The sequence below is a fragment of the Salarias fasciatus genome, chromosome 1 (genome assembly GCF_902148845.1).
Source record: "Salarias fasciatus chromosome 1, fSalaFa1.1, whole genome shotgun sequence".
Taxonomy (NCBI): Eukaryota; Metazoa; Chordata; class Actinopteri; order Blenniiformes; family Blenniidae; genus Salarias; species Salarias fasciatus.
In genome coordinates, this window is record NC_043745.1 from 27,912,659 (window position 1) to 27,937,417 (window position 24,759).

General features: G+C 38.9%; 1 protein-coding gene across 1 annotated transcript in view; it reads right to left on the reverse strand.

Moving 5' to 3' along the window:
* The window catches only part of LOC115391784 (protein diaphanous homolog 3-like), a 162,235-nt gene extending 137,786 nt beyond the window's left edge, over positions 1-24,449 (reverse strand). Inside the window, exons 1-6 of the mRNA XM_030096137.1 lie at positions 24,305-24,449; positions 19,386-19,544; positions 17,800-17,904; positions 10,617-10,747; positions 906-980; positions 541-610 (exon numbers count right to left, since the gene is read on the reverse strand). Coding sequence (XP_029951997.1) covers positions 541-610; positions 906-980; positions 10,617-10,747; positions 17,800-17,904; positions 19,386-19,544; positions 24,305-24,427 — 663 coding nt within the window. The 5' untranslated portion in view covers positions 24,428-24,449. The remainder of the gene's footprint in view (positions 1-540; positions 611-905; positions 981-10,616; positions 10,748-17,799; positions 17,905-19,385; positions 19,545-24,304) is intronic.
* Between the last annotated feature and the right edge of the window lie 310 nt (positions 24,450-24,759).

Sequence of the window (24,759 nt, forward strand, 5' to 3'; positions counted from 1 at the left end):
TCACTGCACTCCTTTATATTTTCAGAGACACCAGAAAATGCTAATTACAGATAGGACACGTCTTACGGGTCAGGAATATTCACTTTCTATACAAGTGTCAAACGGTGCCAAACAGTAGTAAAACTGAGTTCAATTGGCTTTATAAAGTCACAATGTTATTCTGCTTCATTGCTCATATTCCCCTTTATTAATAAAATCCCTGGTGTCTAATTAGATTGAAAAAAAAAAAAAAAACGATAGCGTTTGAAGGGTACAGAGTCATATTTAAAAATAAAAAAGCAAAGAAAAAGTCTGAAGTCACTCAAGCTTTTTGAAGGGGAAACGTTTTTGACACATAAGTCAATGACCATTAACATTCTGACCATCAAGATGCCACAAGACTACTGGACACAGTTACGACACAAAAAGCACAGCTATAATGGTGTGGAGGGTTCAAATACAAGGCATGTTTCATGTCTCTTCAAGATAGATCAAGGCTTAAGTGGTCAACAAAACTTACCAACACAACACACAGGTTTACTGACAAAAAGAAACACTTACCTTATTGTTCATGGAGGCCTTCAGACACTGGACAACTTTATGCTGATTCTTTTTATCAATCCTGTCTTGCCTGGGTACACAGAAAAGTCAAATGACCATCGATTGTTCTCCAATATAAAGAATCAAAACAATACTGTGTTCAATGTATGCAAGGTGTTTGAAAATGCTTGCTTCTGAATCAATATTCAGATAAATGGTTGAGGGAACTAATATTTGCACAGATGGGAAACTACAGCTGACTGCACCACCAATTATGAGTGCATTTTAATTGACTATAATTAGTACGGGTGTTGATTTGTGATTACTGCGTTGCAGTCAGATGGGTATTAGTTTTGGCCAGAATACACACGTGTGTGTAAACTTACTGTTTCTTGTGGAGCAGTCTCTCCAAAATGTCCAGCAGCAGTCCAAGACCCTCATGCCCAAAGCTCTGCACCCAACTGAAATAACAAACAGCAAATCAATAACAACAGTGTCAGACTGACAACTGACAGCAACAATTTCATACTCATCAACCTCCAAGGAAAGTTTGAAGACAGAAAAAACACATGTAGGATTCAATTCTCGAAGCTGAAAAGAAACTCGGGCAGCAGCAAACACCAGTAGGCATGCAACAAAAAAAGCTTCAGACAAGCTCATACAAGTAATCGATTGAATTTCACTCAATTCTAAAAGAAGCACAACATCAGAAATAAAAATATCACTTTAATAATCCCAGGAAAATCTGAGATCAAATATTTTAATAATTTATATTAATGATGTTGTATATAAACATTTTCAATAATCTGCGCGATAACGTCACAAGCATAGTTGCGAACAGACAAAACAAAGTCAAAGTCAAAAAAAGCATCCACGATGCAATGAAGAAACTTCAGAGGAAAACAACAGAAAACAATAATAATGGAGGAAAAAATAAGCGTATTGCCCGAGGACAAATTAAATTCTCAGTCATGCTTGAAGCAAGTGACATTTGAGCTGAATCTCTCCAAAGGACGTTAGGAAAGTTCACACCTCGCTGTCACAGAAAAGAAGAGAAGCTGTGGGTAGATCAAATTTTCCTGCTGCTCTTTATGTGGAAGTTGATTTTAGACATCTTATGGAGAAGGTGCCTTTGGTGGATCACAGAGAATGTGGCCTGTGATTAAAGAGTTATTACAAAAGCTCTGGACCAACGTATAATATAGATTTATTTTCCTTTGAAAGGGCACAGTTCTTTCCATCTAGTCTAGGTGCTGTCCTTTGAAACTGTGACGTTGAGTGTGTGAGGGGAAAAAAAAAAGAATCAATTCCTGAAGCCAAACCGCACTCTTCAAAAGTGATGGTTAAAATATCAAATTACCAAAGGCTTTAAAAGTGATTTATTTAAAGGAAGGTTGTCGTTACCATGGTGGTTTACTTTGGCTTCGATTCAGTGAAGATATTTTTCTTTGGATAACAAAAGAACGTTAAAACAAGCCCAGCTACAGTTCAACTGAATAACCTTCATGAAAATTAAAACATCTACTCATAAAAATGCGTAACTGAATAATTACTTACAAAAATTTATTCAACAGGCATATTAAAAACATATTCTGCACTCACTGTTGAATCACTGCTTTTAAATTATATTATACAATTCAGTCTTTCTATATATTTCAAAACTAAAACTCTCAGGACTGGATTGTTTTTTTTTTTTATTTCAAATCAAGAACAGTGACAGAAGTGTCCTTCAGAAAACATGTTACATGAAAGCAATTACTGAGAGTTTGCAAAGTCAAAATATGTCACTGATGATGCCTGAATCTTTTTTAATCGCTACTTATGTTTTTAACATTTTTTTAAGCTGCACAGTGACCTTGGGTGTCCTGAAAGAAGCTGATAAATAAAATGTATTACTATTACTACCACACCAGATTGGCATTACAGGTAGTGAAGTCAATTTAAAAAAAAAAAAATTGATTGCCTATTAAATTACTGTCCAACACATTTTAGTTCAGAGGCCACAAACAGCCGAATTTCATCTTGAGTGGCCCAACTGGTAAAATAGTGCAATAACAACTTTAAAGGTTAATCTTTGTTGTTGCTCAGAATATATAAAATGAATTCAAAGAAGATATTTTCACAAAAACCAAGCATTTACTACCAGGAATTCTGACAATTTTAATGATAAATGCTGGTGAAATTAAAAGAAAAAAAATGAATTAAAAATGTTGCATTCATCGGGCTGGTTTGCTCAACAAGATTTCGGTGTTATATTGTTTCTATTTTTTTTTTTTGTAATTTATTTTTGCTTGGTGGATTGAAGTCTCCTGCTGTCCAGCTTTGGCCCACAGGCCTTATGTTTGACGCCTCGGCTGTAAATGATTAAGTCAAAAAAGACTTTAAAACAAGTGCACAGACATTGTGGCCCTCTCACTCACACTTCGATATGACCTACAGTAAGGAGAATATGACAAACATACAGTCAAATCTTGGTAAAGACTTCACTTCAAGCATGGGAAATATAAAGAGCAAGTAATGAATTGAACTCTTCAAAATCAAACCCTGTGTGGTGACGTGTGCACAAGATAGTTTAAAGTCAAACACAGGAACAGACACCCAGAAGCCATTGTAAGACTGATTGAATCGTAGAATCAGAACAGAAAGTCACTGAATCACAGAACCTTATTACAGAGAAAACACATTCTACAGACTCAAGGTTTCACTTACAACTTGACGACTGAACGGGACCAATAAGCCACAACGACTTTCATAGAGAATGTTTTATTGTGATTCAGATAAGAAGGGCAAACAAGAACAAGTGTTACCTTGTGACTTTGACTGAAAAGCCTTTAAGTATGCAGAAAATAGGCAAAGTCAGCCTGAGTGAGATTGTGAGCGACTGTACCTCCCCTCCTGACTGAGCCTGAATACTGTCTCCCGGCATTAGCATTCACTCGGCTGCTCTAATCAACAAACTGCATGCCTTCCAGCATCAAATGTAAAGAAACTCTCAAGGTGACAAGATAAAATGAGGAGCTGTTATCTGAAAAGCAGCATAGGTAGCGTTTGCCAGGAGTTGATCTGTTATACTTTTGTTGTGTAGTCAAGAATAACAATGAAGTCCAATTTTTGTATCAGGAAAATACACTTAAGAATTCTAAGATAAAAGCCTTTACTTTATTTTGCTTGCTCACACTCAAATGTCTATTTTCAAAATTAATGACTTGAAACATTCATCCCGATAAGAACTACTGAAGTTCAAATTGAGCGTTAAAATTAGGAAAAAAAAAAGTTGATTAAATAAAATTGATGGTGCTCAACAAGGTGGTGTCAGAAGCTGAGCTACCAAGATTTTCACAAACAACCAAGTGAAGTGTTTCCACAAAATGTAAGCAGCAGTCCTTGGGTCCGGCACTTGAGGTATAACGTCTGCAGTTGGAGGAGTATGGGTGGATTCATCAAAAAAGACAAAGACCATCAGGAGCAAAGACCATTAAGAATCCCAAAGACCAACATGTTGAACCTTTAACTCCACAGCTAGAGAAGCAGTCCAGAGAGAGCACGAGTCTGTCAGCTGAATGAGAAAATGTCAACTTAAAATTAGTGTGAGGTTAAAAAACACTTTGATTAAAAAGAGAAAATAAAAAAAATAAATAAATAAAAAAAACAAATAAAAAACGTCGGAAAAACTGTGTCCAGTCTGATCAGTTACAGTTTCTGCTTAAATGTGGAGACATGTATTGACAGTTCGGGATGCTGGTGGAAATATTTTCTTTGCACATGTGTGACCCAGACCCATTTGGCTACGGTTAATAAAGCCCCTTTCCCACCGGCCAAAAAACCCGTTTAAACCCAATAATAATCGGCTCCTCATGGCAGTGTGAAAGGGTTTAATCGGCATTTAGACCCGGGTCGTTCAACCCTGCAATCGACACAGGTTTTTAGCGGGTCGGCTACTATCGGCTTTTAGTGGGTGGGGCGAAAGGGAGTGTGAAAGGCAGACACGATTCGACGCGGCAATTTACGTGATGACGTCAACGCAGCGTGGCTACGTTAGCGCGCTATTTGTTGTTTCTGGACACAGCGTGAGATTTCCTTCGTCAAGACGACCCAGTATCGGCAAGATAGTGAGACCAGAGAGCTCCTCTGGATCTGTGGGGAAGAGGAGATTCGTCGACAGGTAACGGGGACTGTGTTCCGCTGCGTTGTTTACTTTCACTTTGCTCCATCGTGCTGATGATGTCATCAACGCGGGACATCGCCAGCAGGCGGTTTAAATCCAGGTCTGCAGGCAATGTGAAAGGACTCAAAAGGCAATTATCAGTGGGTCGAAAACACGGGTCGACCCGCTAGTTGCAGTGGGAAAGGGTTATGAAATACCCACGATGCCGTAGAGCCAGTACATCTGACAGCAAGGAGCCAGGAACTGATTACTCTTCTGCTAATGTCATTGCAATTCCTGAATTCAGCTGCCGCGTCTCTCTGGCTTTCAGCTTTTGCAAAATATCTATTTCCCGACTATGCCTGTGATGGATTTGTTGCACTGCTTATACATTCATTTAACTTCATAAGATCAATCTGCTGCTGTCTGCATGTCGGTAGTTTACCTCAGCCTTTTTTCTTTTTTTTTTTCTTTTGCTTCCCATCATTGTCACTGTTCTATCAATTTGTTTCTTTCAAAAACAGATGTTTATGCCGAGTTCTGCAGGACCATAACAAACTTCATCATCCAGACAGGAGCATTTGCAGTTGAAAATAGTGGCTGATTGACACAAAGAGAAAAATAACCTTCAGTCCCCACAATTTGACCTCCAACTAATGCAGCTTCAGCTGAACGTATGAAGTGAATCAGTCATTACACTTATAAGCACAACAAAAATGCTCAGTGCGTCATTGTCGAATGTTAGGATGTGGAATTTTATGCAACTTAAAACGTGCAAACCGGTAATGAATGATGAATTTTCGATGTGTTTCAGTTTTACAACTTAGTGAACTGGCCTCCACGAACATGATGCAAAACTCAGAGAAGCAGTGGAGGTTTCAACACCTTCAGGATAAATGACTGATACGCGCATGTGCGAGAGTGTGTGTGTGTGGCAGGGTCAGGAAAATGAGGGACGTTGACAAAAACTGTAGCAGCCTTGCTGATGAAGACAGGGAAGGCTGCTGCCAAGGTAGCTAAGAAATGAAGCTCGCATATTTGAGAAAAGAAATCAATTTAGTCTGCACTCCTGACTGAGGCCATGGCCCGGGCCATTCTGGTTATAGAGTAGGAAGGTTGACGATCTTGACAAGAGCTTCATTGAAATGCATTGCTCGGTAGCAACTACGCGCTAGTTTTTCATCATCAATAGGTGAGGCAGAGAGCAAAGAAAATAATCAGCTGATATATGCTATACTAGGGATTATAGAGGAGGAAACCAACACGCCTACACTGTCAGGTTCTGCTGCAAACCCATTTCAAAGACGTTCGCCATGAAACATATGAGGGAAAAGTGGGATAGTGGTGACGTGAGTCATGTTTCAAAAGGCTTTTTGAAGTTTTTAGCTTTTATGCATTTCGAAGATCTCAGAGGCCAGAAAGTGACAAAGCAATAGCTTTCTACAACGCCTGGAGAAAAGTGTCATCTTGAAGAGCAAGAACAATCAGACTCAGACAATAATTCATCAAAGGTGTGCGCCTTTAAATTCTTTTGAAGGTCAGGGGGAGCTGGGCTGGGACAAATAAAGCAAGGCATTCTCGCGGTTTTACGTAACGTGTCAGTTGTGTTCAGACACACGACTCACTTTGAGAGGACCGTTTTTGAAGAACTGGAATTGGCAGGTATTAACGGCCACAATGTAAAGAACTGAATCCTAATGCTGAATGCAAGAACCACTAAAGCTTAGCTGAAGCACATATCTAGGTACTCAAACAGTCTATGCAGCCATAACTGTCTGTCTGTATCAACTGGGCTGAGGTGAGGTGATCACAGCTGTGTGTATCACTTTTAGCTACAAGTAAAAGACTAAATCACTATTATTTTACTGTATTAGAGAGTCAGAAGGGCCACAAAAATTAATATTATCCTGTCAAAAACACAATAATAAAGTACTCTTCTACTCAATCATGCTTCTGAATAAAATATTTTCTTGACAGGAAACAAAAGCCTGGTTCTACTTTCTTTCTTGACAAATGACAATGCTGTAAAACACCATATCAGAGCAGGCGAGACAGAAAGTTTTGTCACGTTACATACTCAAAAAAAAAAAAAAAAAAAAAAAAAAAAAAAAAAGGACTTAAAACGTGTATAAAAGACAAAAAACTGAAGTTGGATATATTCCTGCAAGATTAATGAAGCTATTCAAGAGCAATCTTCTTTTACGGTCCGGAGTTGACATTGTTTATCATGTTTTCTTTTGTATTCGGTAAATCACTGCGAGAAATTGTCATGGTGTAAAAAACATGAAGGACTACAAAGGACGCCATTTGAATTTTGTCCAGATTCCTGCTGTCCTTGTCGAGGGCAACCCACACAGAGATGAAATACCTCCCACTTTCTGCACAGTCTCTCTGTAGCTTTATGCTTCTGCAGTTAAGTGGTTCGTATTTGACATGCTGTCTGTCTACACCCTAAAATGATTAAAGTATTTGATATTCTGTTTGCTAATCTAGCATGCTCTGGCAGCCCTTGGGTTTCATTAGTTCCTAACATCTGGCACCCCTCCCACATCCCAAATGAGAAAACTTCAATCACATTCTCTGCCTGAATGTCCTCAGTGATGAGAGCTGTGCTACGCAAAACTTATATGAAACGAGTTTCCACTATTTTTGTCAGTGCTCAGAAACTGCAGCCTCGATCTCGGTCTGAGGACTGCCAGTTAACGCTGTTGCCGTCATGAGTCATTTAGCAACATAAACATGTGGCGCGTCAGAAACCCAGACGGATTTAAACCAATCCTGAGTTATCATCAGTTCTCAAAGGTCACAGACCCAAGCTACACAGCTTCAGGGCATTTTGCAGAATTTATCAGCATTAAAAATGCCCAAAAAGGTTTGATTGGCTCAGGATATTTTACCCTCACTATTAAACCACAGAAAAAAAAAGAGCAATGGATAAAAAAATGCAATCGTGGGCTTAACCTTTGTAGTGCGTTTATACCGCTTTAGAAGTCTCAACAGGGTTTACGTGGTGACTCATTGGCCTCTCACACACGACGGGCATGCAGAGTGCAACTTGGGATTCAGTGTGTGGCCCAAGGACACTTCAATACCTGGACCTAAAAAAAAAATTGTCCAGCCTATTCTCCTACCTAGGCCACAGTCATTCTCGGCCACAACAAAGCCACAGAAATCCATCTGCAACTCTCATTTTATCAATTTAGCCATTTTCTTCAAAAACAGCCGCTGTGCTGCACAAACAGGTCCTGAAATTGTCACAGCGGCTGTTGGAGTCGAATAAACTGAAACTAAATGTTGAAACATACAACATAGGTCACCACAGACTGATGCAAAAAAGCAATGCAGGCATGAAAGCCATGATGACCAGAGGGATGAGACTATAAAATACATAAAAATATAAAATATCTTCCCTCCTTGAAGAACAAAAACAGTCATAAATCAAAGAGAAAAATGATGAGTCTTATCTGGCTAACTTCACAGCTAAGGTAGCTTGACTCCTGGTCTCAGGAGAACGCCTCCAAGGTTCCCAGACGGCGCTGCACGGCACGACGTCGCACTCCGACAAATCGCTTACGAAGCAGAAATAAAAAATTAGCTTTTAATATGCTGTATTGGGCATAACAAGTTATCTGACATCAGGAAGGCTCTCAGAGTGAAGGAGAAACAACGTGGGACATATGGACCGAAGAAAAGAGGTCAGTTCAAATAATGAGAAAGAAATGATTCCAACAACGTCTCCAAAAGTCACCAGCAGCGACTTTAGTTTGGGGGAAGGAAAAAAAAAATCATCTACTTCCACTAATCTCTGTTAGTTTATGTCACTGTAACTATGAAATTTCTCGTGAGTTTTCATCGTGTCCTCTTTCTTGGCATCTCCATCCTTAGCATCCTTTCCTTATATCGCTATGTCTCCCTCATACTTCACCAAACCAGCTCAACCACATCTTTCATTGTTTAGAGAATCATCATTACAGAGACTTTGTGGGGATATTCAGTCCAACAGAAATATCTTAACAACACAAAGAATGAAACATCACATGTATGTAATTTCAAGAAAATATCGTTTAAAATGGGAAAAAAAAAATCCTCCAATACTTTGAAATAATTTTAGTGAGGGGATAGTTTTGATTCGTCCCCAGCAGGGACCTCGTGATGTCCCAAAAGAAACTGTCAGATCAAAAAAACATGATGTGAAGATGCAATTATTCAAGAAATTTGTACCAAACAGAGTTCCATAGTACTTGAGTATGCTTTATAGATCACTGACTCATAAAGGTTGACTCATGACCTCTGGGTTACGTAATATCTAATGCAACAGCAAAAAATACACGCTGCAAGGCAAACTGATATCGACTTTTCGCTTGAGATTGCGTGGCACTGCACACGAGTTATCCAGATCAAAAAATAAACAGTTGTGTTTCCCCTGTTTCACGTGTTCAATGCCAATGCAATCCTCACCTCACACAGCCTTGAATAAAACTAAAAATTATCATTTGTAAATGTAGAATTCTGAGCAAACTAATTATCTTGGGTCACACTAGAAGTGTAAAAGCGTAAATCGCTGAAAATACCTGCACACATCCACTGACTTTAAAGATAAAATCTATCACAATCATTCGCATTTGTTCAGTCTTAAATAAATCACGTTTTGAGTATCCTAGTGGATCTTATATATGTTGATGCTATTTCAGTTTAACAAAATGTATAGCACTCATTCCCTTATATTTTAATGTTTGAACAAAATGTCGCCTTTTTCATCCTTACTTTACTTCATTATATTGACTGCAATCCAGCAAAGTGCGAAGCCATAAATTCATATTTTGCAATAACTATTTAACACTGTCAGTGAGTTCCTTTGTCTTCCTCTCCGTTTGAGGCAAATCGGCTGTGTTTTTAAAGTGCTCGGAGGCATTACGCTGAAATCTGTTGGATATTCATCGCACTGTTGTTGTGGACAAAGATGAAATGAAAGCCAATGGGATATAATTCAGTGCATCAATACTGAAAAGTACAACCTGGTAGTAAACACATTAATATAACAGAACTGCGTTGACACAGTCCAACGCGAAGTCATGATCTCGGTATGGGGTTTAAAAGCTGTGTATGGAGCTCATGGGTGGTAGGTGCAGGAGAGAAAAGAGCATCTCTCTTTTTTTTTTTTTAATTCTTTTTACACATTGGTACCAAGAAGAAGAATGTTCAACTTTGCATGGTCGTGTGGCTAAAATGATAAAAGAATAAATATATTTTCAGCTTTAAACCTGAAGGTCAGCTTTAATATAATATCAAAAACCAATTTCCACTTCTTTGTCAGATCCATTTATCAAATCCATTTAATACAATTACATGTTGTAGCCTTGCTGCTCCTGTGGGGTAACACTGTGGCCTTTCTTGACAAAAACGGAGCGAGAGCTAAAGCAGCAGAGGTGCAAAGGCTATTTAGGAGTAAGCGGCGAGCATTGAACAGTGAGAGTTCAAGGCTGCGAGGAGAACCCAACTTTGCAGCAGGTTTGTCAGTTTCAGTCGGATAAAAGTCAACAGCAGAGCACATAAATCAGTAAACACCTGCTCGCAGGGTGCAATCATTGGATAGAAGAGAAGCGTGAGAGTTGCTTGCATCAATGCCAAAACAGTGACACTGATCAACATCCAAAAATAGTGGCAGACAGAATGCCTTCCCACAAGTCAGGGCCGATTCGTACTAGTAGAAAGCATGGGATTACTGCTGAGGAAGGTTCACGGATAACGACAATGTCTGAGGTTTAAACAATGCTAAGGTTGTCATCTGCAACAAGCTTCAAGTTGATTCTTTGAATTAAAGAAATGACGGTGCAAATATTTAAGCCGTGTAGCTATTGAAGAAAAGAAAATATTACAAAGGAAACAACTGAATTCAATTCCACTGAACTGAGGGGAGCAGGTCTACATCCACCGTCGTAATCTTGTACAATACCTGACAGGATTGCTGGTGAGGGACACTCGCAGTGAGTCGAGGCAGGCAAACAGACGTTCATCCATCACCCCTGACTTCAGCTCACTCAGGAATTCCAGTGGAGATATCTGATGGCTGCTCCGCAAGCTACCCTGGAAAGAAAGGAAGAAAGAAGAAATCTCAAAAATCTGCCAAATGCAGTCAGGAGCAACAGCTTTTGACTTATCCTGGAAAAATCTGTTCAAATATCATGATTGGAGGGGAATATAAGCAACAGCACAGGTGAAAGTTTGGGAATTTCAGACATGGTTGATTGCTGATGATCTGCGATCAGGATGGTGACATTTTAATAATCTGAAAAATAGAATTAATGCATTTAATGATACAGAAAATTTTTCTTCTCAGAAAATGTGACATTTGAAAAATAAACAACTATTTTTTAATGCACTTGTTCCCTTCCCAGTGTTGGTTTTTGAAACAGCAATATCCTAGCAGAAAAATAAATCCATACATGGTCAAAAGTGCAAAACTCAAATATATGGTGCAACACTGGAGCGAGGAGAAACTCGCTGAACTTTAACTTCAGTAAATTTGGATGCAAGTCAGAAGACTTTTGCAACGAAAAGTATGGGGAGGTATATTCACTGTGTTCTCAAACCCAGTCCTAATCAATCAGCAGCAGCTCAAGTGTGCTGCAGTAGTGCAGGTATATCAATAAAACATGACAGCATCTCCGTGTCAACAACTCACTCCAGTGGTGTAAGTCTGCATGATGTTAAAGAAAAACGAAGAAAAAAGAAATGAGAGGGACGCTGGTTTGAGACTATAAAAATACAAAAATGAAAAAAAAAAAATACATAGTGACCGTGGAGCTGTTTTTAAGCATGTGATCAATGATGAAGAGAGCACAGAAGGGCAGAGTGATCATATGCGACCTGTATCTACTATTTTATGAAATATAATGATTGAATTTTTTAAATAAATCATGTCTGTCTGTTAAACCTTTCCAAATTCCCATGAGGACGAGGTAATGAGATGAAATTCCATGCATAGGAGCAAGCTCTAGATGTAGCTTTCTGTAAGATTTGAGCAAATGATTCATTTTTAAAAACTCTTATGTATTTTTCAATGACACCACACCACACAGCAAATAAATAAAATCTTCTGAAAAACATGCCCTTCCACACAAAACTGGGTTCAAAATTACTTTGTCTGGTGAACAATATGTGAAATCACACGAACGAGTAAGAGAACAACTCCGATGTGAATGAATTTGCATTAAATACTTAATACACAGTCCATCTTCAGTTTTATATTCATAATTCAGGAGCTTCTCCTAAACTTGCACCTACATGCATTAAAAAAAAAAAAAAAAAAAAACCTTTTAGTGGCTTCACAAAACAGCACCAAAACACTTCTAGTGAAATACTGACAGACTTCTGAGAACATCAGAGCTTGATTCTTGATTCATCAGAGGTTGTGGTGCTTGTCCTGTATCACTGTCGCGAGGATCAAATGCTCCCTTAAGGCTGGTACAGTTTCTGCCCAGCTCTCTTATTTGACATCTGTAACTCCAATCTACACTGAGACTCAAGAGAGCAGCTACATTTATATTTCTATAATCATATTCAGCTCTGCTGTCCCACATGGATTGGGGGAGTCGAAGAGAAATACGCTTGAAAATGGCAATCGGCAAATCTGGAGTAGATTCGGTGAGACAGTAATAACTGAAGATCTGACGATCTTCGGTGTGAACTTCGCCCTCTCTTGGTTCTGGCTTAACAGGACAAGACATATCAAAGCAGTCTCTCTTCTGGGGTATATAGGGGCTCTCACCCCATCCCTAGCAAGCATGCCATCATGTCTTAATCACGCCCGTTTTCCTGTATTTACACACGGGCCGTTGATTGCCATTCTTTTCTCTGATATTCCTCTTGCTCAGCACTGAGTATGTGGAACAGCGTCGGCAATTTCACGAATACCGGGCGCACACCAAACCGTCAAGGGTGCAGTAAGTATCAGCCTTCCTCCATTTTCGTCCTGTAGCTCAATCGGCACCTGCCCCCAAAAGCAATTTTGGTGAGGAGTGATGATGACTAGTCTGTTTGCTCCTCAGGATCTCTTTAGCCTTCCACCACAGCACAGAAACGGTGCACTGTTCATGGACAATATGTCTGAACTTTCTCATCAAATAAGTTTTAGTGGCTGTTTGTTCTCTGCGAGCACTGAAGGAGCCATGGACCTGTCAGTAACCTCTTTCAATTCAATTTGCCCCTCATCATATGACATTGGATGGAATTCAGATGCCAGCTATGGCTCAGACTCACATTCAGGTTGCATCAGAGGGCCAGTGCGAATCTCCAACACACTACTTATGCATGCTCCAATGGGCTTTCTTAATTAACTGAATGTTTTATTATCAAATTCTGTGCTTATTTTGAAACTTTAAGACAAAAAAAAAAAAACATCCCTAAGATACAGACCTGATTCGCAGCAGATGTTGCACAAAAGACCACCAGTGATTCGTTGTTTAGGAAAACCACAATTTCCCACATCGTGATAATTCTACAAACAAATCAACACCAGGGTATTCAAAAAGTAGAGTTGTTATTTCAAGACAACTCCTGCTACATAACACATGGTCAAAGGCCAGCCTTCCGTTTCTGTAACAACATGCAAGAAAATTGTTTTCTTACAAAGCAATCTACTAAATTCACAAGGTAGAAACACAGTTGACGATGTCAGCAAGGGACATGCATCAATTTGGAATGCAGTATTAAAGGTTAATTGGCAAAGCAGAGAGGTGGTTGAAAAGGATGTGCCAAGAAAATGGATTGTGTTATCCCTGACAGGTGCTCTTATACATACAAGAACAAATGAAGGAAATGGTCAACTGTAAAAATAAAGAAAAGTAATGCTGGTCATAATAATAGTTGAATGACAACAAAATATAGAACTAGTTCAACCATAATTTATACACCCACAGACAATCCAACCTCATCTAAGGTAGATGAATATTTCACATCTATTGACATATTTATTCAGCAACACAGGGCATGTGAAAATAAATAAAAAAATAAATAAAACACTAAAACAAAAAATGCTGATATTTACATTTTTTTCAACAGCACTTCATTAAATATTTATTGGTAGGTTGTTCAGAAAACTGAACATGTTATTAAACGTGCTAAGAGAATGAACCAATTTAGTTAGAAATATAATGCCGAAGCTATTCTTATTAAGGTCTACTTCTCAATACAACAAACCTTTTCTTGATGCCATTCATAAACAGCTTACAGGACAACAATCGACTAAAAACACTGTTGATTTTGCGAGCTTGTTTCAGAAAAGTTTTGCATTCAGACAGTAACATTTTTGAAAAGGAGCTGACAAGACCCAAAACGGACTGGGATAAAATTCAACAAATCAATGGATATATCCAGTGGCGGCGCAGTCCGCTAATCAGCTAACCGCTAATTAGGGAAGCTAACATTTTCATTAGCGGATTAGCTGTTCAGCTAACTTTGTAAAACATTAGCGGACTAATTACCTTCCGCTAAATTTACACATTAGCGTAGTGGTAGCTCTGGGAGCCAATGTAGGTTGACTATAGTTTCCGAGGGTACTTGAACGCCTCTCGTACGTGCTTCCGTTACTGTGCAAAGTAATGAAAAGTCTCTTCTCTGCGGTTAAAAAAACGCCGAAAATTGTTTCGAAAAAACATGGATTTTGTAATGTATATAACTCCCGATCCGTTTGTCCTATTGAAACGATTCAAAAACTGTCAGAAATCCCCGGAACTCAAGATTCCGCCGTTTTCTCCTCCTGTCCTCTTTTTTTCTGCATCACGTGAATCTCTGTCGCTCAGTGTGTGTGTGTGTGTGTGTGTGTGTGTGTTTTTGTTTGATTGGGTGCCTACGTGCGTATGTCTGTTTGTGTGTGTGTGTCTCTCTTGTGATTAGACTCAAGTGAAACATTATAGATGGACGAGCAACACCGTCCGTAACTAATCGTCATTTCACTTATTTTATTTTGAAAATTGACCGGATCCTCCAGCCTTTTCTGTTTCCGACTTCCTGTCTGGTCCGATCTGCTTGATCCAGCTCGACAAATGGTGCTCTCGGCACTCGCGGCTCGCGTGAAAAATAGAACGGAGCGGGCGCGCTGCAGAGCGCGAGCCGCGGCGCGTGCGGCGCCTCCCCTGCGCGTTGTGTGCGGGCAGTCAGAAAGGTTAACATGGGAGGCGATCAGTAACTCCGTGCGCGGCGCTTCCGCGCTCAGTGCGTTCCTCTGTTGTTGTTAGGCCTGTTGCAGAGCCTGCAGCGGCTGTGGGTGAGGCGGTTAGCGGTTATTGTTAGCTTCAGCTAAATCTTTTAGCAGTTTATCGGTTTAGCGTTATCAAAGCTAACTTTTCAGTTAGCGGAAGAACGATTATCGAAGCTAACTTTTTGGTTAGCTGTGCCCACCACTGGATATATCTAACATGACATGTCAAAACTATTACTTGACTATCCTTCTTAACATTAATTGTACGCATGGGAGAGTCACCTTTTTTATTCTCAAGACACTTCTAACCCTAATGTACTGTATACCAGCAGGTCCGAAGAACTCAGAGCAAAGTCTTAGTAGACAAACAATACTAGTTATAATGCTACTGGCCAGTATTAATAGATACACAAATATTTAGTGCACTCTAAGTATAACAAACCAAATACCATTTTTGTTTTTTTTGTTGTTGGTTTTTTTTTTTGGGGGGGGGTGTTAATTATTTGTTGCAAACATTGCTGAGTTTACGAGTTGAGTCCACAATTTTTTTTGTAAAACTTTCCTTACCAATACTAGAATAGCTTCTCTTCATCATTTGTAAAGACTCTTGTTCTGAACCCAGCGTGTTGACAGTCGGCCGTCCGATTGGCACATCTCAATGCAGAGTGATGAGATGCTTTACTGCAACTTGCTTGAACCCATTTGTTCCCCTCACAGTCGGTAATAAAACTATGTCCGACCAGATGAGAGGGCACAACCACACAGAGCGGGGATTATAAGTGACTCCCTCCAGAATCTGGGAGTGGAGAGAACCGAGCCGCCTGCCAGCAGTCCTACCCTCAAATCCCTAAAAGTCTTGTGTGATCAGCTTGGATACGCTGTTAGGTGACCAGCACAACCACGTGGGCTGACTCGCAATAAATTCTGGTTGAAGGATGAGATACCGTCCCACAACAGCGTGTGATCAAACTGCTGCCGTGAATAAGAGGAGATGCCAGGCTGCGGTAGCTGTGTCCGGTTCTCCCACACGCCGCTCTGGATCTTGTTTGTTAAGTTGCCAATATGTCTCGTTTGTTCAGACTTCAATTACCAGGTCCGGCAAACAAAAACCCACAGCAAAGAAAAGCACTGAGAGAAGATTTTCATCAACCAAATACTCATCCCTGCTGCTCATCCCACAAATGCATGCTTCTGCCAGATGTGACAAAATAAACAGATGGTATAACACTTATTCCTAAGAAGTCAGTAAAACTGTTGTCTTTTTTATTCAAATCATGAAGCTTCCAAACCTTTTGTGCTATTTTTGAGATCAGCTGATGCTCAAGAAAAAAGACTGAAAAGCCACCGTTAGCTAGTTATCACCTATATATGCACATTTCGATGCAAAGTGCAAGCAGTCACAAAAATTGACCTCTGAAACAGTAAACTATGTGAGCTGATCGTAAATTATCTCAAATAATATTGCTTTTGAATAATGTCGAATCATATTGTTGAAAAAAGAATAGTGAAGTTGTCATTTATGGATTTTATCAAATATATGAGCCAAATATGAGCTGACTGTTAGCAGGAAGTCGTTTACATACAATGACTTGAGGTTTTAGATGACAGTGTTAAACGAAGCTAAAGTTCCAACAGCACAAAAGTAAAGAAACACCAGAAAAAATCAAAAATGTTTCACACTCGTCATTGTAGAAAGGGACCATGCAATAAAAAAAAATACAACATGAGAATTAAATTGTGTGTGATATTAACAGTTGATTTAATTTTGACTAAAACCCTCAGAAAGAACCCTTAAGCTGTGATCATATGAACAGAAAAAACTGTTTTCCCAAGCTTCTGTCAGGGTGAAACCAACAAAACAAAAAACAAAACAAAACAAAAAAAACACCTTAGGGGTGCCTCTGAAAGGGGGCTTTCTCAAGTTCTTGTTAATCTGAAATCTACAAACACAAGAACCTCAAGTAGGTTCTGTTTTCATCATTATTCAAACGAAGAGTCGCAGACTAAAGTCGTATTAATCATGAGCATGCTGTGGGTTAAATATTTAATGGAGTATCACCTGCAAATTGCAGCCCTCTCTTCAACCTTCTTTGGGGTAAAAGAAACTAAAGTTCCCATTTCTTTGAAGATTTAATTGTTTTTCTTCAAACACTGACAGTTTTATAACCCTCGATCTATCCGTCTGCTTTGGGAAGGAGGAAAAGAAAAGCTTAGGGCTCATTGCTGAAACTTTGACGAAGGACCAATCAACCATGATAGCAAACTCTCAATATAATCAACCACCTTCCAGCATTAAAAAAATGTTATTACGAATCAATACCCAACGTTACCCCTCTGAGCTGTGAACTGCCATTATTCTAAAGCGTCAACAGCTCAAGCTGTGACGCATTACTGGCTAAAAGAAAATGCTATAGCTCAAGACCTTTTAAGTGACAAATGTTTAAGACTTAACAAATCTAAAAGAAACGGGTGGAGAAGAGAGACACCAACACAGCAAGTGTGAGGACCCAGTAAAAGCATCAACACAAGTAGATATTTGCATTTAACCACCATATTTTTAAAATTATGAAGTTCTTGCAGTTTAATGACTACTCTATAAGATGTTTCCACCCTCTATACGTTTTTTTTTTTTACAGATCCCAGTACCCTGTAACGTCCTCAGAGGGACACAAACAGCAGAACTGAAAGCATGTGTGGACACACTTCAAATCTGTATGGAGCCTTTAGTTCCCGATTTAATGCATCTCCTGGTTCAAACAGACAAGAACCCACATGACTCAATACGAAGATGAATAAGAGGAAGGGAAAATTAGATTTGAAATATGACATTGAGGCGCAGATATTAATTTTCCACACAATAACTCAAACTTAAAAAGTTGGATGGCAACTAACTTGAAGCAAAATTGAGGCAAACACATGTACACATCTGCAAACTCACAGTTTTGGAGGCAGTAAAAATGTACTGGAGGACCATTTCTCGCTTTGTGTTCAGGTCCTTGTCCCTCAAAGGAGTCTTTTTGTCCTCATTCAAGTTCATGTCCTCCTGAAAAGAAAATGAAAGAAATGGGATGAATCCGCAATGTTCTTTTTTTTTTTTTCCTCTCTCTCTCTCCACAGCAAAAGGACATTGGCAATGGCACTGGAGTTTTCCTAACTCTGATTGCATTTTCATTAAGTTGTAGCAAAGTTAGCTTTGTTTGAAAGTATCAATATAATTTTGCATCCTTACCCACTCATCTAAAATATATGCATTATGATCTCCCAAACCTGGCCCCAGGAATTTAGATCAATGTTGAAGACGCGACGAGGAAACTGATTCACAAAAAAAAAAAAAAAGAAAAAGAAAAAACAACCTAGATGTAAAAGCAAGTCACTGAGAAAAAAAAAGGTGCACTATGTCAATTGCCCATTCTTTTAAATCTTAATGCAATAAAAAGATATCTTAACAGTGCAACACCAGTGAGAGTCAGTCGACGCTCCAGAGTCTCAAGCTCCCTGAGCTCAAATCTAGTTCTTACCATCAGGGTGCTGGTCTGCATTGTTAATAAGTAGGGATTTAAAACATGTCCAATTTGAACACTTGTTATATTAGAAAAATACTTGTAAAAGTACTTTTAACATGTTTCGTTTCTATTTGGCTGCTCCTTTTGGCAGGCCTCGCCACAACAAGCAACTTATTAGTTTTCTTGCTGCTATGCTGTTGAGGCAAACAAATAGTAGGTGTGATTATCTGCAAAAGTTTCTCTACAGCGCTGTTCAGTCTGGCACTATCTGATGAGGTTCTAAATGCATGTGCGGAAACTCGCAGTGAGTCACGTCATTGCAATTAAAGCCAAAACACTGGCAGAATTTTTAGGAATTCCAAGAAGCCACGAACCAAAATGCTCTGTAAGAGCTGTGAGAAAGCTGAGAATTTTCACATCATTATCAGTTCATTAGAACTTCGTCAGCCAAGGTTGGGATGGAATATTAGAAGGTTTTGCCAAAAAAAAAAAAAAAAAAAAAAAAAGAAACAAAACGGCCATCCAATCTCGGGTGCATGCTGTCAAAATCAAAAATCTGTGGAGCCCAATTATGAAGAATTGGGAAATTTATGTGCATTTTTTTGTAAAAAACAGAATTAACTTTTCACTCAACTAGGCTGATGTTATCATTAGCGAGGATAACGGTCGCATCAATCAAGTTTCAATCAGTCTGGGAACCGAGTGCATATTTAAATATAAGCAAGTCTCAGATTAAATGCAGGTGTCAATCACACACATTACATGGCTATTAGATTTCAGATGTTTATTATTCCTTTGTTCATTTGGTGTATTTTTACTTGCAATATTCATTCATATGTGATCAAAAGATATTTGAATTTTAGGAGATGCCTTTGTTAGATTCATTGCTTCTCCTCGCTGTGATCCACACCATTACTACTCACTCCCTCTGTGCCCTTCTGTCAGATGGAGGCTTCACAAGTCGACCCTGTTTACTTATGAAAAGAGTTTGATATTTCATGGTAACAACAGAGGAACATACCATCATCTTTTCAAACAGAGCCAAGATCTCTTTTTCTTCGAAGTGATGAGAGTTGAGGGACGACGAAGAGGACCAATCGTTACTGTTGTTTTTAGCTTGCGTTAAGGGTGGCCGCTCCTTTTTACTACCCGGAATCCGGATACTGGCAAATCTGTCCAGCTATGGAGGAAACAGAGAAAGCAGTGTGAATACAGGGGATGCAATATTGGACTCTTTAGAGCTTAGGTGAAATGAACAAAAGCAGTGTTAGATTATGAGTATGTTTAAATGGTTACTACAAGGGTAAACAACCAATTAGCCATTTACTGAGTTAGAAAACTATAGTTAGAGTGAATGGAATAAATACAGCTCAAACAGGTAACGTTGGGGGCCTGTACTACGAAAAGGGATCAAGATAGCTGGGATATCTCTCAGTTACCTGGATTGACTTCCCCAGTCATTTGCAATCCGTATAATTGGTACTACAAAGCTGGTTAATAAGTCAGTAATTGAACACAGGGTTTTCCAAACTCGATTAGTGTGTGCTCACATGAAAGGGGTGGTGTGCGATCTGACTGGGGCAGACCATTTTCCAAGCGATCTGTTCGGTCAGAAGATGATGCTTATATACTTGTTGATCTCACAAGTCACCATGGAAATTGAGTAAGACGTGAACGCGCATCGTAGGATGGAAAACCCAGTGTTTACCCTGAAGTTACCTCAATAAGAGAAAATATAGCTTCGTAGTGCAGGCCTCTGGTTGACACATGTTAAACAAAGGACTACCTGGAGCTAAATTCAGAGTCAAGAAAGATGTTTATGAGGAAAGAGGTTTCTTCTCTGTGATAATGAATCCCAATTGAGACAACAATGGAGACTAATCTTAACACCACTTCATGCATTACTTCTTGCAAGGTGTAGACAGGCAAACCAAAAAAACCGTTGTCCGATCTTACCACATCATCTGTGATGTTTCGAAAAGGTAAATGCTATAAAGGTGAGGAACAGGAAAACTCAAATCAGGACACATAAAGACAGTGCACCAAATACCACAAAAAGATTTTCAAAACAAATAACAGTTAAATACTTTGAAATATTTACGATAACCATGATCAAACATTTACATTTTTTTATTACAGAATTAACTTTTATTTTAGCTATTGTGTCAATGTATTGCTACGTACAACATTTTTGAAGGGTTTGTCATCACTTATTTACATTAATCATAAAATTTTTAAAAATGTAGACGTTAGAGCTAAAAGTGTTTGAATTCAAACTGGACGAAAACTCAAGCAAACAGTCAAACACAGAAAAAACTATAATGACTACAGAGCCTAAAACATGGCAAAGTCCTGATTCTTTCTGACTGAAAAGCATTAGTGTGTTGTATAACGATAACAGAATCATCTCAACAGACATTTCTCTCATTTGTCTGAAAGGATAAAAGGATTGTAGTACTCGAGTTAGCGTTCACATTTCCATGAATACTTGAACTTGCCATGATGTAAAGGTACACTCAGCGCTTTGATCCAGGAGTAGTAATGGACCAGTGTGTGTCAGCTGAATGAAGTCAAAATGACTGCACATTTCCCGAGAGCGCGTCCAACTATTAGTAAGTACAATGGGTAGGTGCCAAACCTCACCTCCAAAAAAAGGGAATCCTATTGAGACACCCAGCAGTACTGTTTAGCTGCTTAATAAAGAAGCATTATTCAGTTGCTGTCTGAAGTGCACTTTTAGAGAAGCCATATCTACAAATTATACATCAGTGCCAATGTCCAGTTGTTAGTGCATTCAAAAATATAAAGGTTTTTCTATTCTCATTTACTTGACTTTAAGTTTTTTTGATGTTGTATTATCTGTAGGCATTGTGGAAAGTGACATCTGGAAAACCATTAAATAAACAGGGTTAGTTTTCCTGAAGCATAAAAATAAATTATGGCTCACTTCTATTAGTATGAAATAAATCTACAGTCGCCTGGGAAAACAATATGTCAGCTTGTCAGTGAGCCATGGATCTGCTTGCCGAGATGGGACATACATTTCGGCTCAAATGCAGGCAGAATTTGATGCGACTCAATTGTAATAAATTGACAAAATGTATCCATCCACTACCCAGAAATGCTGTCTCACAACTGCTGAACTATTTCCAACAGGGGTTTCGAACATATGGCCCATATGCCGGCGCTTCCTCATTGGGCGACCTTGTGAAGCTCAAGAATTTTCAAAGGGAATATTATGAGACTTTTTCAGTAAATATAGTTGCTGTTCCTGGTTTGTCCACAGGAGAATCCACAGTTGAAGCCATAACACAACATTGACTGGAGGCTGAATAGAACAGCAGTGGTAGTCGGGAGAGATTTGAAAAGTTTCATTGAACTTTTTTCCCTACTAAAAAAAAGAAAAATAGTAGCTGGAATGTCCGTGCTTTTATGCAGTCATTTCATTGAGAATAAATAAGTTAAGTACCACAGGTTTACAATAAACTATTAATCATTTAGCTGGGCAGATAATACCCGATCAAACTAAATCAGAGAAGGCTGACATTCCATACAAAACTGAAAACACCCAAACACTCATGACTCAGTTCAACAGTGAAGTAAGAAGTCAACCTGGAGTTTTTCATTGTGAGGCAAGAATGCAAAACACCAAAGTGAGGAGAAATTAGACATTCCTTAAATATTTTCTAATTTTCTGACAGTTATTGTGAAGAACTTTTTCAGCAAAGGACAAATCCAGGCACTCTGTAAAATATGATGCTAAAAAAATCCTCAAACCGTCAACTTTACAGGTCTGCTCTGAACACATTTTGAATCCGGCTGTAATGATGGATGCGTTTGTGAATCAGACCTGACAGTGTGACTTTCCCCATGCTTTCACAAACTTTGCATCATTGTTCAATTCTTATACAATGATAATTTAATTTAGCAAAGTTATACTGCACTTTCTTTTTATTATTCAAAGGCATACTTTTTCTTTTAGTCAAATCAGCCAAACTCTTATAATTACCTTTACATGGACATAACGCATTGGGAAAAGTTAATCTATTCAGTGAGCACATTTTAACTTTGTTTGTGTGAAATTGTGTTCAACACTGATTAATTGTGATCAGTGTTGCTACAATTACAACTCTTTCAGTGTGAATAACTAGAATTTCTTTGTAGATGGACAAGGAAAAAAAAGAAATAAGATTTATAATAGAGAACTTGAGTATGAATGATTTCAAGTCTTTTCATATTTTGCTGCTACCTGTAAATGTAACACTGCTTGTATTTATATTGTGCCGCTCAGTACAAGATGTTCACAGTGAAACTTCCTTTCAATGACTTTGCGACAAATAATTACTACCAGAAGTGTACTTCGGTATCGACAAGATGTACTGCAGCTACTGGAATGAAGTTTCACTAGAACATTTTCGAGGTGCAACAAGTTTTTTTCTTTTTCTTTTTTTCTTCTTCTTGAATTTAAATTGCTACTGGGTAAGACATTAAAACTTGGCAGACACTGCATAATTTTTCATTAACCTTTCCCATATTTTAACTCATATTTTGGAATGCCAGAACATGCCCCCTTCTCTGCTCAAACTGTACGGGTCAAGAAACTGGCTAATATGTGGAGTTCATCCCAGGAAATGTAGAATAACCTCAGAGACTAAACCTACAATGAAACTGAGAAGTTTAATTATATTGTTCACCAATCTTCTTTGACTCTAGCAATTCTCTTTTTCTTGCTAATTATTCTCCATTTCCCTGCTACAAACTCAGCGCTGGGAGCTGGTGTCACTTCATACATGACTGGCATAATTACTTTGAAGCTTCGCATTCATATCAACAATTCCAACTGAGCTCTGACATTCTGTTTCGTTTCAGCTGGGAAAGTCACTGGAGCATTTTCAGACTTGTACATGCCCATAAGTCAATAATACTGATGAGGAACATACAGAGATGGACCGTCTCTGCTCTGAGAAGTAATCATAACAAAAAGCAATCAAAAATGACCAGAGTCCGGCAACTTTTTGGCAACTTTTTTGCTGTCTAAATATTATGCATGGCATATAATGTGTGCATGTCCCTGGTACTCCCACTGACAGTTACTGTGCAATGTTTTCATCAGATATAATCGGCATTAGAGAAATATTTAAATAACTAATCAATAACAAAGTACAATAACTATCAATACTGCAAACAGCAAGGAATTAAAATATGGTAGTACTCTAACAACAATGGGCTCATCATATGATGAGGGAGAAATGAATGGACCACTGCCATCAACAAGATCTTTTTATGCTCACAATAGCCTCACAAATCAGACCATGTATTGAATAAACTGAGGAAATAAAAATGAAGGTGGTATTTCATTGGCCTACATCTTCCCACCATGTCCTGAAGAGTCCAGCAAAGCTAGCATCCCAATGACAGGGTGGTGGTTGGTTTGTAGTACAGGGAAACACATGGATTAGTGTTTGTTAAACCCTGGGCTAATTTTAACCATTTGATATCCTACATGCAAACCAATGTCAAAAAACACTCAAGGTCAAGGGTCAAAGAACTTTGACTGCATTGTGTTTTAAAGAGATTTTAATTAAAATATTAATTTTAAGATTATAAAAAGATTAGTTGCATGTAGCCTTCTGCCTCTAAATTGAATTGCCTTTTTTATAAGCAGAAAAAAACTGTTTTGAGGTAAGTAAGTTAAAATGGACAAACTCGACTCAAGGTCGCCTGCATCGATATTATAAGGAAGAGTTTATTCTATTCTAAATAAAATATTAGTGACACAGTGTGTGACAAACAGCATGGGGTTTTCAATCTCCTTTGTGACATTCTTGAAAGCATGATTTGAAGTCATAAAACCTGTGCGCTTGAGTGAACGTCTGAGGCTATCACCTGCTTTGTACTAGGTAGATAAGTATGAGTTTCACATTCCACTGCCATACTTACAAATTTTGGTTTGCGGTCTCCTTCATCGTACACCGACGTGCTCTGTTGGAAAGAGCCCTTCTTCTTTTGAGACTTGCTGTCACGTCCCGCAGTCGACTCAAAACGCTGATTGAAACTATCCATGTTAACCTAACGACGTTCCAGGACCTGATGAGACTCGAGACGTGAATGTGTGCACATCCACACACACCCGAGGACGACGAGCTGAACACGCTTATGAGACCACCATGTGTGTCTCTGAAATTACAGCTAAAATAGACGGCATCCAGACGCTTCCAGTGGTCCGTTCAGCTAGCTAGCAAGGTGCTACACCATCACTCACTGGTGGATTTACTTAGCGATAATCCAATTTATGGACTGTCACGTAACGCCCAGGGTTCCGTTCGCGGGGGTGAAAAACGAAGGCTTACAACTTGACGATTTTCGCCGCTGACAAAGTTTGTCCGGTCGTTAAA